General features: G+C 39.6%; 1 protein-coding gene across 25 annotated transcripts in view; it reads left to right on the plus strand.

The window, feature by feature from the left end:
- Positions 1-12,465, plus strand: part of LOC100119689 (electroneutral sodium bicarbonate exchanger 1) — a 31,933-nt gene that overhangs the window by 16,057 nt on the left and 3,411 nt on the right. For 4 of the 25 annotated variants that reach the window (XR_001729389.3, XM_016987183.3, XM_016987181.3 and 1 more), the window contains 20 exons: positions 179-307; positions 1,866-1,934; positions 3,208-3,346; positions 3,432-3,651; positions 3,762-3,885; positions 4,292-4,468; positions 5,216-5,278; positions 6,194-6,295; positions 7,258-7,361; positions 7,441-7,626; positions 7,747-7,953; positions 8,036-8,445; positions 8,526-8,691; positions 8,756-8,935; positions 9,012-9,158; positions 9,227-9,502; positions 9,586-9,975; positions 10,057-10,164; positions 10,239-10,373; positions 12,283-12,464. Coding sequence is in view for 20 of the 25 variants with exons in the window: in XM_016987183.3 (XP_016842672.1) it covers positions 179-307; positions 1,866-1,934; positions 3,208-3,346; positions 3,432-3,651; positions 3,762-3,885; positions 4,292-4,468; positions 5,216-5,278; positions 6,194-6,295; positions 7,258-7,361; positions 7,441-7,626; positions 7,747-7,953; positions 8,036-8,445; positions 8,526-8,691; positions 8,756-8,935; positions 9,012-9,158; positions 9,227-9,502; positions 9,586-9,975; positions 10,057-10,164; positions 10,239-10,373; positions 12,283-12,464 (3,514 nt within the window). In the remaining 5 variants the exon portion in view is untranslated. Of the gene's footprint in view, positions 1-178; positions 308-1,865; positions 1,935-3,207; positions 3,347-3,431; positions 3,652-3,761; positions 3,886-4,291; positions 4,469-5,215; positions 5,279-6,193; positions 6,296-7,257; positions 7,362-7,440; positions 7,627-7,746; positions 7,954-8,035; positions 8,446-8,525; positions 8,692-8,755; positions 8,936-9,011; positions 9,159-9,226; positions 9,503-9,585; positions 9,976-10,056; positions 10,165-10,238; positions 11,834-12,282; position 12,465 lie in introns of all 25 variants that reach the window. The other 21 variants (XM_016987190.3, XM_032600684.1, XR_004345036.1 and 18 more) reach the window with 20 other exon arrangements.

Raw genomic sequence — 12,465 nt, forward strand, 5'->3', positions numbered from 1 at the left:
TACTCGGAATTGTTTCGTCAGGCGCGCAAAACAGGTCTGGATTGAAAAAAGGAGGAAAATCCTTCGAAAAATCACTCCCTTGTAATAGATGTGGCTATCCTGATCGAGGCATCGGGAGAGAGATACGTAACGACGCTTCCGATTGACGAGGGGGTACTCCTCCATTTACTCTTTTTAGGTCACCGAGCGCACACGGTCTACGTGGGTGTGCATCTGCCGGGCGAGCGCAGACACAGGCGGCACCATAAGCATCATCACTCGCGCAATGGCTCCGGCAAAGAGGGAGAGTCCGAGGGCGATAGACCCGGTGAGTATGCACAGCACATCCATCATATCACTATGAGTCGCGCCGCCAGAGTTTTTCCGAACGGCCTGGTTTCCGCGTAACGCGCAATATGTACTCGTTCACACTCTTATTCTTTGCTATTCCCCGTCACGTACCTATATTGTCTATTTTCCTTTTTTTTGGGAGTGTGCGAAACGATGGACAGCGACGCAGAATTAAGCGATGCGGACACATGCGCGCGCGACTGTAACCATACTGCTATGCTACGCACCTGTGTACTGTATGTAACGCGACGTGATCCGTTCTGACGCTGACTATGTATATAGGTCTACGCGAAACGTTGTACACGGACGATTGTTATGTACGTACATGTCTCGTTTTTGTTTTCGCTGATGGATTACGAGCTGCACCGACCAGACGACTGTATACTTCAGTTGCATATGTATTTTTTTCTCTATTGTACATTTTTTTCCTTATCACTGCTGATACAGAAACCATTGGCTGAAGATGATGAGTTCCACATACGATTGTTTATTCTGGATGTAGAAATACTGTCTAGCTAAGAGCAAAAGTTTCGCTGGGCCAATTCGTTACGACGATTCGCGCCTCGGTAAGCCGCGGTAGTTTCTCTGCTCGATCGATGATCGAGCGCGAGAGGTGCAAGTGTAACGCGCGCGTGGGATCGTGCAAAATATGGCAGCGCGCCAACCGCGAGGTCTCGAAGGCGGGGAGGACGTTCACCCGCCGCGAGGACTACACTCCGACTATGTATTATATAGCGGCAAGGAGACGGACGGAAAAGTGAAATAAAGCTCTCCAATAATAGGTCGGCTGCAGCGAAAGCAATTAACTTAAAATACATCGTGAGCGCCGTGATTACATTGTGTCCGCTTTGCTCTTTTTCACTCGCGCTGCACGTAAATGGCCATAGACGCGTCTCGCTCGCTCTACAAGAGGTGGCGGCTTTAATGAACGCTCGGGAATTGAAATGCTTTCTTTCCTCGATCTCGTCGGCGAGCATTCAATTCATCGGAAGGAAAATCGCTTCGAGACGTAGCCCGGATTATATCAGCTGCTTTCGCGCGTTTACAAGCTCGACGAGCTAGACGCCTTGCATAATCGCGCGAGATAACGCGCGCAGATAAAGAGCCGTTTAAAAGTCCAACTACTTATACGCCGTCGGCGGACTGTTTGGCACCTGCCGTTGCTCAATCCCCGATCGCCGATCGCCGGGGAAAAAATTGGCGAAGCGCGAGATTAATTGCGCGAAATATACGCGCGATTCGGTGATTTCGCATTTGATGACAGCTGATGCAGCGGCGGGAATAACCAGTAGAGTCGCCGGCGCAACGCGCATCAGCCGGACAGTCGGCGCCGAGGTCGGAAATATAGCGGGTTAAATGGCACCTGTACGCTCGTTTGCGTCGCCTCCACGCGGCGTGTCTCGCGTAATGTACGTCTATAGGTGGATAATGCGTACAGATGATGCGTGGGAGAGCTCGGGGCCTCTCGCTGCACCGTACATAATATGGCAAAATGTACTGGCTGCTAGATGTGTGTTCTCTCGTTCGTATTGCAGGTCAGCAATTGCTGATGGCGCGCAGGGGTCGACTCGCGAGTATCTGCGACCCCAACGGCGAGTTGATATGTAAGCTATAGCCCCCCATCTAATGAACGCACACAATATGTCTCTTTTTTGTTTATCAACGCTGTGTTTCACCGTATAAGTATTATATTGTACAGCCTGTCTCTTCCACTGTCAGTAGGGCTGTCCGGCCGTTATTCAGTTTACATATTATATGTATATAGGCGTGTCAACCGTGTGATTCTACTCGATGTTGCACACCTGCATTGTTGACGACGTGTTGCATGGATAAGCTTCGATCGCGCGCGACCACGTATTATATTGTACTTTTGTCCTGGTGATAAGTGAGTAATGTGCTTACCTCGTGAATATGGGGGATAAAAACGTTTACGTTTCTGTGAATGTATCGTTCGCGCGTATCTTATTTGTGCATAGCTTTCTCGTACGTTATCGCCGACGGTGTTCGCTAAGCTTATTCTCATAAGCAGAGGCTTATCCGTGCATCAACCAGTACAATGCGACTCACATAACGTTGATTTTATTGTTTGACAAATAAACAATAACGCGAAATTTCATATCCATTATCAGTGAATCATGGATTGCATTATCAGATATAAAACGCATATATACATATATACTTGTCTCATGTAAACAGATCACAGTAAAAGGAATGCTTTTCTATATACTATAAACGAATGATTACGCAAAATAGCCAGAACACGTTCGTACGTTCTGAATAATAATTTTCTCTAATGCTCTGCATGACAGTTCCGCTTTCTATTTTCGAACTATGTTTATATTTACATACGATTTGGATACACGCTCACATAGAGACGTTACAATAAGGCACGGACGTTATGTTACTGCAATCTATATGTTTTGATGCATTATTTTTCTTCCCATACTTATGCCGATCAAAGTGTAGACGACACGGCACTGATACGATGAACCTACAACGACACCTCTATACAGATGAACTGCGCTTTAGTTTAATTTTGACCAACTTTATTTTACATACCTATATATTTATTTTCATTTTAATGTCTCGACAATTGGATGTGCGCGCGCGAGCTTTGCAGATATGATTTTTCGAAATTTCGATCACTGGAATGGCATCTACTGTTAAAGAGCTTTAATTCGAGTTATTCCTGTGTACCCGCAAACATGTAAATGCTGCACTTTTACAGTGACTTTGAACGCGAGATCAATCGATCCGTACGATTAATGTTATGAGAATCATAAAGAGAGCCTATTACACTAGTGCAGCTTACATGAAAGCCTTGTTCCGCGCGACCGAGTAATGGCATCACGTAAATTTTGCCCTCGTATCTTCCAGTTACGCCACCCGCTCAGAGAGTTCAATTTATCCTGGGCGAAGATGTCGGGGACGATGCTCACGAGTCTCATCCTCTTTTCTCCGAGATGGAGGAGCTCGTCAAAGATGGCGACGAGATGGAGTGGAAGGAAACCGCCAGGCAATGATATATTCAATTCTAAATTCTAAAATACTCCGTACTCGCGAACTTGACTTCGAACAACCGACTTTTACGTGTTCCACAGATGGATCAAGTTCGAGGAGGACGTGGAGGAGGGCGGCAACCGCTGGAGCAAACCCCACGTGGCCACCCTCTCGCTGCACTCGCTCTTCGAGCTCAGAAGTTTGCTGCTGAACGGCACGGTTATGCTAGACATGGAGGCAAGCGGCTTGGAACAAATTACAGACCTCGTTCTCGACAATATGGTCAACAAAAGCGTGCTCTCGATCAACGTTAAAGATAAGGTGAGCACAGCCGATGCGTTACGGAAATTGAAGATCGATCGATGTTTGCGCGAGCATGTTTCGGAAAATAGTGCGCATTATGATATTGACTTGGCCCTTGGTTGCGACAGGTACGCGAGGCGCTTCTGGTCCGACACCGACATCAGTTCGAGAGACGCAAGGATAACAACATGTCCAGATTACCGATTATAAGATCGCTTGCCGAGATCGGACGAAATCATTCGTCATCGAAGAGTAAGTTTGAGCTATTTAAAAACCATATACATACATATATATGAGTGTACTTATACTATAACAAAACAAATTATATGCCTCACTCAATTCAATCAATCGATACTCAACTCTGGATGAACTTTCCCGACACGAAGAACAAGGGAGGAAACCCAAGAGTCGCTTCCAGGGATCGTTTAAATTTTATTTTTGTTCATTTTCTTATGATTTATCTTATTTATCATTTGTTCTTCAAGCTATATGATTTGCATTTTATTTCTATTATTTCTATTATTATACCTTCAGAGTTATTTTCATTTTATGATTTCTTATTTTGTTTTGTTATACTTTTGTTTACTTTTTTTTTTGCAAGAACCGTGGCATTACTCCACACAATTCCTAAACACTTGCGATTCCCAAAAATTTTCAGATTGTGACTGTTCATGTGGTATGCATGCCTTGTTGACGTCAGATTTCCAGGAGCGTCGTGATAACGGTGACGCTTACGCGCCTGCCGTCGCTCGGAGTACGAGCTGTCCCGATTCGAATACAGCCTTACTGTCCAAAGAGGCGAAAGACCTTAAAGGCCCTTACCTATTGGTTCCAGGTATAATTTAGGCCAGTTGCTAATCAAACGGCGTTCTTCAAGACTGCGACTGCTTTTTGACGTTTCACACAAGCCCTATATATATATATATATATATATATATATATATATATATATATATATATATATATATACTCACGCCAAAGTCGTCAACGTAATCTTGAAATCCATATCGGAAGCACGATACGTGCCCTGATGATTACATCTATGTATCTATTTTTTCGCATAATTATAGTTTTGATTATGAGTCAAATTCATCACAGATCTGCTCTCGATATGGATTGAAATTTATATCATAAGCTGTACTAATAATATGCTTTACTCGTTAATTACTGGTGCTCATACGGTATATATAACTAATACTCTTTGTACTTCATTAGCTAAGCGACTAACCTAACTAACCATCTTCGAACAATCGATAATGATCCATCAGTAGTTAGTCTTGAGAAAGCTGTACAACACAACAACAAACGGTCATGACATTTTTGCATTAAATAATTATAGACAAATAGAAGTGCTATCGCGTGATTTTGATTACGCCATCAGTACATTGAATCCAGTAAGATTCGCGTGATCTTTGGCTATTACAATGAAAATTGTCAATGAACGAGCGGCATTGAGAAGTCACCAGTATTAGTCAGTGATTTAATCATTTCGTTGACCCTGATTGCAATAAAATTCTTTATACAACAGATTCGCAATCTTTTAAAGTGATGAACGATTTATTTGAAATAATTGTTTTGCTAGATGAAATTGGAATCCCATACGTGGTGGGTTTTACAACCTGGTTCGCAATGTGTCCACTAAAAGGTTAGGACTACAAGATTGTTGGAAACATGGAGACGTTTATAATAATTAGTTGTGTTCCACTACCTTTATTTATCTCTACTTTGGTGTTTATCTACCTGTTTTTGAATATGAGAACTACTAATGTTTCTAATAATTCATCTTCAACCGCAATTTCAAAAAAATTTTGTGTTTAGTATCAAAATCTGTAAACATTCATTGATTGCCTTCCTCATTTCATTGCCCTATTTTGGATAATTTTACTATAATCTCTTTTGGAAACTGACACCTTGTAGTAGTGAAACAAATTGATAAAGCAAAATATGTTTTGATTTTTAAAGTTTAGATTTCCAATCGTTAGAAATTGTTCTCTCTCAAAAAGTGTCAGTTATCAGTCGCAGACATTAAGCAAGGTCATAACCTACTCTATTCTTCTCTGTTAAGGATGAACTTACGTTGCACCATTTATAATGATAACCTTTTTCAGTGTCCTCATTAAGCATGATGTTTTTCATCACGCGTCATGTCTGCTCGCTGCATTTTCATATGTCGGTGGTGCTCTTTTAATATATACATTGTATCTCTCACATGATACATCAACACTCATGAATCCATAAACCTGCTCTTACGTCTATAATTTACGGCTTTTTTAAAGTCAATGACCCGATAGTAGAATATTTGATACCAATTTTAAATAATTCTTTATTCTTGCACGATGATACGATCTGTATACAAGGCATTCTACTGCATCAAATTTTAACGATAAAAAATAAGTTCGCTATTATTATACAACTAAAATGAAAAGATAAACCATTAAAATTGGCATTAACCAGAATAATCCATATCAATGATGAACTTTGAATCCTTATTCGCGAGAAGCGATCTGCCGTCGTAAATAAAGAAAAAACCATTAGTCGTTATGTGTTTGGTGCTTTGTAGTGGAAGAATCGAATTCTGCACCGGCTATCGCCGCCGTGGGTCAGGGCGGTGGTGCAGGACTGAATCCGAGCGGCCGCTTTCTAGCCATACCCGGTAACCCTGGTAATTCGAACTTATAAGGCTTGCCTTCTATATCATGTAATAAGCACTCCATTTATAAATATATATATATATATACCCTACTGCTAGATACTTAGTTATCCAATCATCGTATTCCAAACATCATGATGTTAAGAACCGTTCTGCATTTATTTATATTCTGTACTATATGCCTCTCCGTTTGAAGTACGACAGAAAAATAGCGATTCCGAATGAACAGTCAAAATTATCTTCCTAAATCTCCCACGTAATACGTGTTATGGATTCGTGCACCGCTATCGATACGGCATCTTTCTAAATTTTTAATCGACACAAAAATGCTCGAATCCGATCATTCTGAAAACATAAATAAATGACTTGTACTTATGTTTGAAATAACATCATCGATCGTGTGTATTGAATAATTCAGTCTCAGAAGATGCTCTACTTACTTTCTCAGGGTGAGAAATTATTAACAATTGGCGTACCACTGTCTATAAAAAGAAAAACGCAATTGAAAGTAAACTCGTATGTTAAACTTTATAGGCTGTTGACATCGTCATCTAAGGTATGTGACTTGGCGCGCTTGTTCAATAATAATGGTTTACAAGTTTATTTTCAAGCCACGTTTTCTTTATCGTGCAACATCTCATTCTAAACATGGTGAAGGTTTTTGTCGTGCTTCAATCAGCTTACGAAACTTTAGAATAGAACCACGAAACTAAATCGACTATCTAAATTTTTAAATACTTTTGCGATAATCAAAATTAAGTACTCGCTAAAGCACGAAGCATGTGTAAGCTTAGCTGTACTACAGTGCAGCTCACTGTCATATTGGCTACCATTGCATGTTGAACAAAACGGTATAGACTTAACGAAATTGGGACTTTCACTTGTAAATAAGTGGAGTGAAATTTGAACCCGCAACTCGAGCTATTATGAAACGTTTGAGAAAAGCAGTAGGCAGTAAGCTAGATACGTTTCAGGTCAAGAACCCGGGCCAATGGGCATCGATCGAAGTCCCAGCAGTATGTCCATTAGCAGAAATCATAGTTCAAGTGCTTTAGAAAATGGGGACGCAAATCATAGGGTGAGTCGAGCTGTAAATAAATAATGATCGACTTCTCTTCAAGCAGGAGCAAGCTGATTTATGAGTTGAAATTCTACAGGGTAATACACATTTTATGCGTAAAATACCTGCGGGAGCTGAGGCCAGTAATATTTTGGTTGGAGAGGTTGATTTTCTGGACAAAACCCTATCTGCCTTCATCCGTCTTAGTCAAGCAAGTATAATGGGCGACTTAACAGAGGTGCCAGTACCGACAAGATTCATTTTCATATTACTTGGCCCTACGGTAAGCATTTATACATTTCATGCAAAATTAATGACTTTATTTTTAGCAAAAAATTGCATAATTCATGACATGATAACGAGCTTCTCTACGTTGATTGAAATTATTCGTGTATAATTTTAGGGCGGTATTTCAAGTTTTCATGAAATTGGTCGAGCTATGGCAACGTTAATGTCAGATGAGGTCTTCCACGACGTAGCTTATAAAGCGAAAAATAGAAATCATTTATTGGCTGGGATCGATGAGTTTCTTGACGCTGTTACTGTTTTACCGCCAGGTGAATGGGATCCTACCATTAGAATAGAACCACCCGCTGCTATTCCTTCACAAGTGAGTAAAGCAGATTATAATAATGCTGGGAATGTTTTACGATTGCCAAGCGAGCAACCTTACAATTGAACGCAATTTTTAGGATACGAGAAAAAGACCAAAGGAAGAGAAATTAGAAGAAATCGATGAAGAAGCAGATGAACAAAAATTACGGGATGAGTCAGGACTTTCCAGAACAGGCAGACTTTTTGGAGGATTAATAAACGATGTTAAACGGAAGGCACCAGTTTACTTCTCTGATTTCAAAGATGCCGTAGCTCTCCAATGCGTTGCCTCATTCATCTTTCTTTATTTTGCCTGCCTCTCGCCTATTATCACATTCGGTGGTCTTCTTAGTGAAGCCACTGGTAAAAACATGGCGGCTATGGAATCTCTTGTTTCTGGTTTTGTATGTGGATTGGGATATGGCTTCTTTTCTGGCCAACCACTCACCATTTTAGGATCTACAGGTCCAGTGCTGGTATTTGAGACAATTGTTTTCGAATTTTGCAAGTTGGTATTATTTCTTATACGAATTACTGATTTAAATCGTACAGACATCGGAATTTATAACCATATCAATGATTTTCAAGGAAGTACGATTGGGATTACATGTCGTTTCGATTTTGGATTGGCACTTGGATAACCATCATTTTAATCATCTTGGTTGCAATCGACGCCAGCGCTTTAGTTTGTTATATAACAAGATTCACCGAAGAGAATTTTGCAACCTTGATCGCTTTTATTTTCATTTATAAGGTAAGCAACATGCAATTTTAGGCTGTTTTTTAATAATAATTTCATATAAAACTTATTATTTCAGGCTGTCGAAAATGTACTGACGATAGGAAAAAAATTCCCTATAAATCCTCATGCGACCGATGTAAATTTTTCATCCAACTATGAACTATGTTTATGCAAACCTCCAAACAGTACTCTCAATTTATTGCCACCTGGTCATGAACATGTCAATTGGTCAGCTATGAGTAGGATTGCGTGTCAGGTAAATTTCTATCGCCTAGATCATTCTAGTTGTCTTCTTTAATGTAATAATGCTTACAATGTAATTCTATTTATAGAACTTCAACGGCACGGTCATTGACGATTGCCACCAACCGCACTATGTACCCGACGTGTTCCTAATGTCAATTATTCTTTTTATGGGTACATTTTTGGTTTCGGTGGAGTTGAAAGATTTTAAAAATGCTCTTTTCTTTCCTTCAAAGGTACAGCTTCTACTTAAAAATTCAACTTCTTAATTGTTTGTATTTTAATAATTGCGCATTGCTTACAGGTCAGGGCGATTGTTAGTGATTTTGCCGTTATCATAGCCATTTTCTCAATGTCGCTTATGGATTATTTTGTTGGAATCGCTACTCCAAAACTGGAAGTTCCTGCTGAGTTTAAACCCACTTTGGATGGTCGTGGTTGGATGATATGGCCTTTCAACAGGAATCCATGGTGGAGTGCGCTCATAGCAGTTGCTCCAGCACTGCTTGGCACGATTCTGATTTTCATGGATCAGCAAATTACGGCAGTCATCGTTAATCGGAAAGAAAATAAACTGAAAGTAAATAAAAATGAGAAAATATTCATATCATCGACAAATTTATTCAAGACAGTTTTGTGATATGCATTTTTTTTTATTTGTAGAAAGGATGTGGTTACCACTTGGATCTTTTCGTTCTGGCGATCCTAATCGAGATTTGCTCTATTATGGGTCTGCCCTGGTTTGTGGCTGCGACAGTACTCTCGATTAACCACGTCAACTCGTTAAAGTTGGAATCTGAATGTGCAGCACCGGGTGAGAAGCCTCAGTTCCTAGGAGTACGCGAGCAGAGGGTTACACACATCCTGATCTTTTTGATGATCGGTTGTTCAGTTTTTTTGACACCAATGTTGAAGCACATACCAATGCCAGTGCTCTTTGGCGTATTTCTTTATATGGGAGTGGCATCTTTAAAAGGACTACAGTTTTTCGACCGGATAATGATCATGTTAATGCCCGTCAAATATCAACCAGATTATATGTTCCTTCGGCAGGTAAAGTATATCTAACTTTTTAAATAAAATTTGAACGAATCTTTGGATTTACAGTATCACAATACATATTCATGATTTCAGGTACCACTGAAACGAGTTCACTTGTTCACTTTGATACAACTCACCTGCCTTGCCTGCCTTTGGATCATCAAATCATTTAGTTCGACTTCTATTCTTTTCCCACTAATGGTAACTACAGAGCTTGGAAAATCATGTTTTTGTTTGATTAACATACATACTAAATTTTTCGATTCACATTTCAGTTGGTAGTTATGATTGGCATTAGGAAAAGCCTGGATTTACTTTTTACCCAGAGAGAATTGAAAATTTTGGACGACGTAATGCCAGAACCGCATAAGAAGCATGCTGAAGACCTTCGCCAATTGGAGAATGGCGAGGTTAGCACCGCGACCAAAATATTAAGAGCCATCACTTGTAAATAGCATACGAGCAGTGACCCCAGGCCGCCATGCCCTGTGGTCACTATAGCTCTTTGCGATTACGAAAAAGCTACGCTTTACGATGGGAACACTTAATTTAGAACTTTTATTTCTCTTACGTTTACGGCCTATAAGTCGTATTTAAAATCCGACACGCACTTTAACAAACGCGTTTTTTTATTTTAGAAGAAAAAAAAATCAGTAAAATATAAGCCAGCCAATGGGCACACGGAAACAATTTACTTTCCAAGTTCCGTTAGATAGTGAATGATGATTAGACTATTGCGGTGGATTTGTTAATGTAATTATAGCCAAGAAGTGGTAATACTTACGTGTACTGTACTTGACAAAAGTATGTTGCCCAGTACAGGGAGCGTTGACGAAACACTAATCAGTATTAGAAGGATTGTTATGAATTATGATCGTGAATGATTTGGGTGTAGCTATGGCTCGCGTAGACGTTTATCTTTGTATTGTGCCAATGACGAATATTGTTGAGGATAAAAAATAAACACACACATTTATTACTTTTATAATCCCTTATGAAAATTTTCATCGTACAATAATAATGACGAGCATCATAGGAATTGCTCTTTGTACTCTTGACTTTTTGAAAATAAACGAATTCTTACAATAAGTACGATTGAAAATACCTTCATAGGGATGAGAGAGAGATACGACAGTTTCGCGTTTCGCCGAAACAGCTTTTAGAGACGTTTATCAAAAAATTTTTTAACAAAGATTTTGCAATCCAGATTTTGATGCATCCCTTGCCTTTTATACTCCGAACTTATATATACAAAAATATATAATTATATAGAAGTCTTTGTATAAAGTAAATAATAGCACATGTGTCGCTATAAGCTAAAGTATTCTAGTAATTATATACCACTTTAAACGCGAGACTGTCATGGAGAATGAACGTTAAACATGCAATATAATAATTCATTTTATATTAAAAACCCTTGTGATCGGTTGGTTGAAAATAATTGTTTTTGGATATGCAACTGTTAACCAACTAATTGCATATCGATGTGTCATTCACCAAGATTATACACACTTAAACACAAGTATTCTTACATGCTCGTGTTCTTTATTTCATGTAAATACACTGTGAAGTCGACCACCCAACAAGTTTTTCGATGTCAGTTCCTTTCAAATTTGTAGCACCATTTTTCCTTATACGTTGTGGAATCTATGGAAGTATCGAGCTCCGATCAGTAATCTGCATTGGGAATGTAATTCATATTGATGTTTAAATTAAATAGATTTTTGATGCAGTGTAAAAAGTTGCGGTCATTGTAATAGATTCTTGGAGCTTGATACTTTCACCGATACATTCGTTCTAAAAGCTTTTCAAGTTTTGAGCAACACTCGCTTCTACCAATTCACCTTCTGTCGTTGGATCTCATTTTGAGGTATGGATAATTTGTTTTTGAGAAATTTTTCAAGTCTTTAACAAGGATAAAAATAGTTTAGTGATAGTTTTGACGCCGCTTTGATCACGTTAACCATAAAGTTAGTCAATGAGTGGCCTTCATCGAGTTCATGAATCACACACACACTACGGCACGTGTGTGCAAGCAATACGTGCACTTCTGCCGCTGATAAGTTCAAAACTAGTGAAGTAAAGCCTTGATCACTACGAGATGAAATGCAATGCGATAGTCGACCAATCCTCCTTCTGCCCGTTATCGGTATGTTATATCAGAAAAGCACCTACCTGTAGTACATCTGTACTGGCATCGAATTTCACAATTCGCCCTTACTATCTGATCATGATGCATGGCCTTGAACTTTTACAATAACAATCATTCGCATAAATCAACTGACTAAACTGACATCGATTTTTTGGCCAATTTCTCAGGAGCACAACGACTCGATCGGCTTCGCGTCGTCTGGTAACTTGCAGATTCCTTTGGCCAATGGAAATATTATGAAAATACCCCTCACAAGCATAAATATCAGCGAGGAGGTGAATAAAACTGGTATCTGGCAGCAGGTCAACGAGGGAAACGACAAAAACAAACAGTCTAATAAGTTGATCAAG

The sequence above is a fragment of the Nasonia vitripennis genome, chromosome 5 (assembly GCF_009193385.2).
Source record: "Nasonia vitripennis strain AsymCx chromosome 5, Nvit_psr_1.1, whole genome shotgun sequence".
NCBI classification, from domain to species: domain Eukaryota; kingdom Metazoa; phylum Arthropoda; class Insecta; order Hymenoptera; family Pteromalidae; genus Nasonia; species Nasonia vitripennis.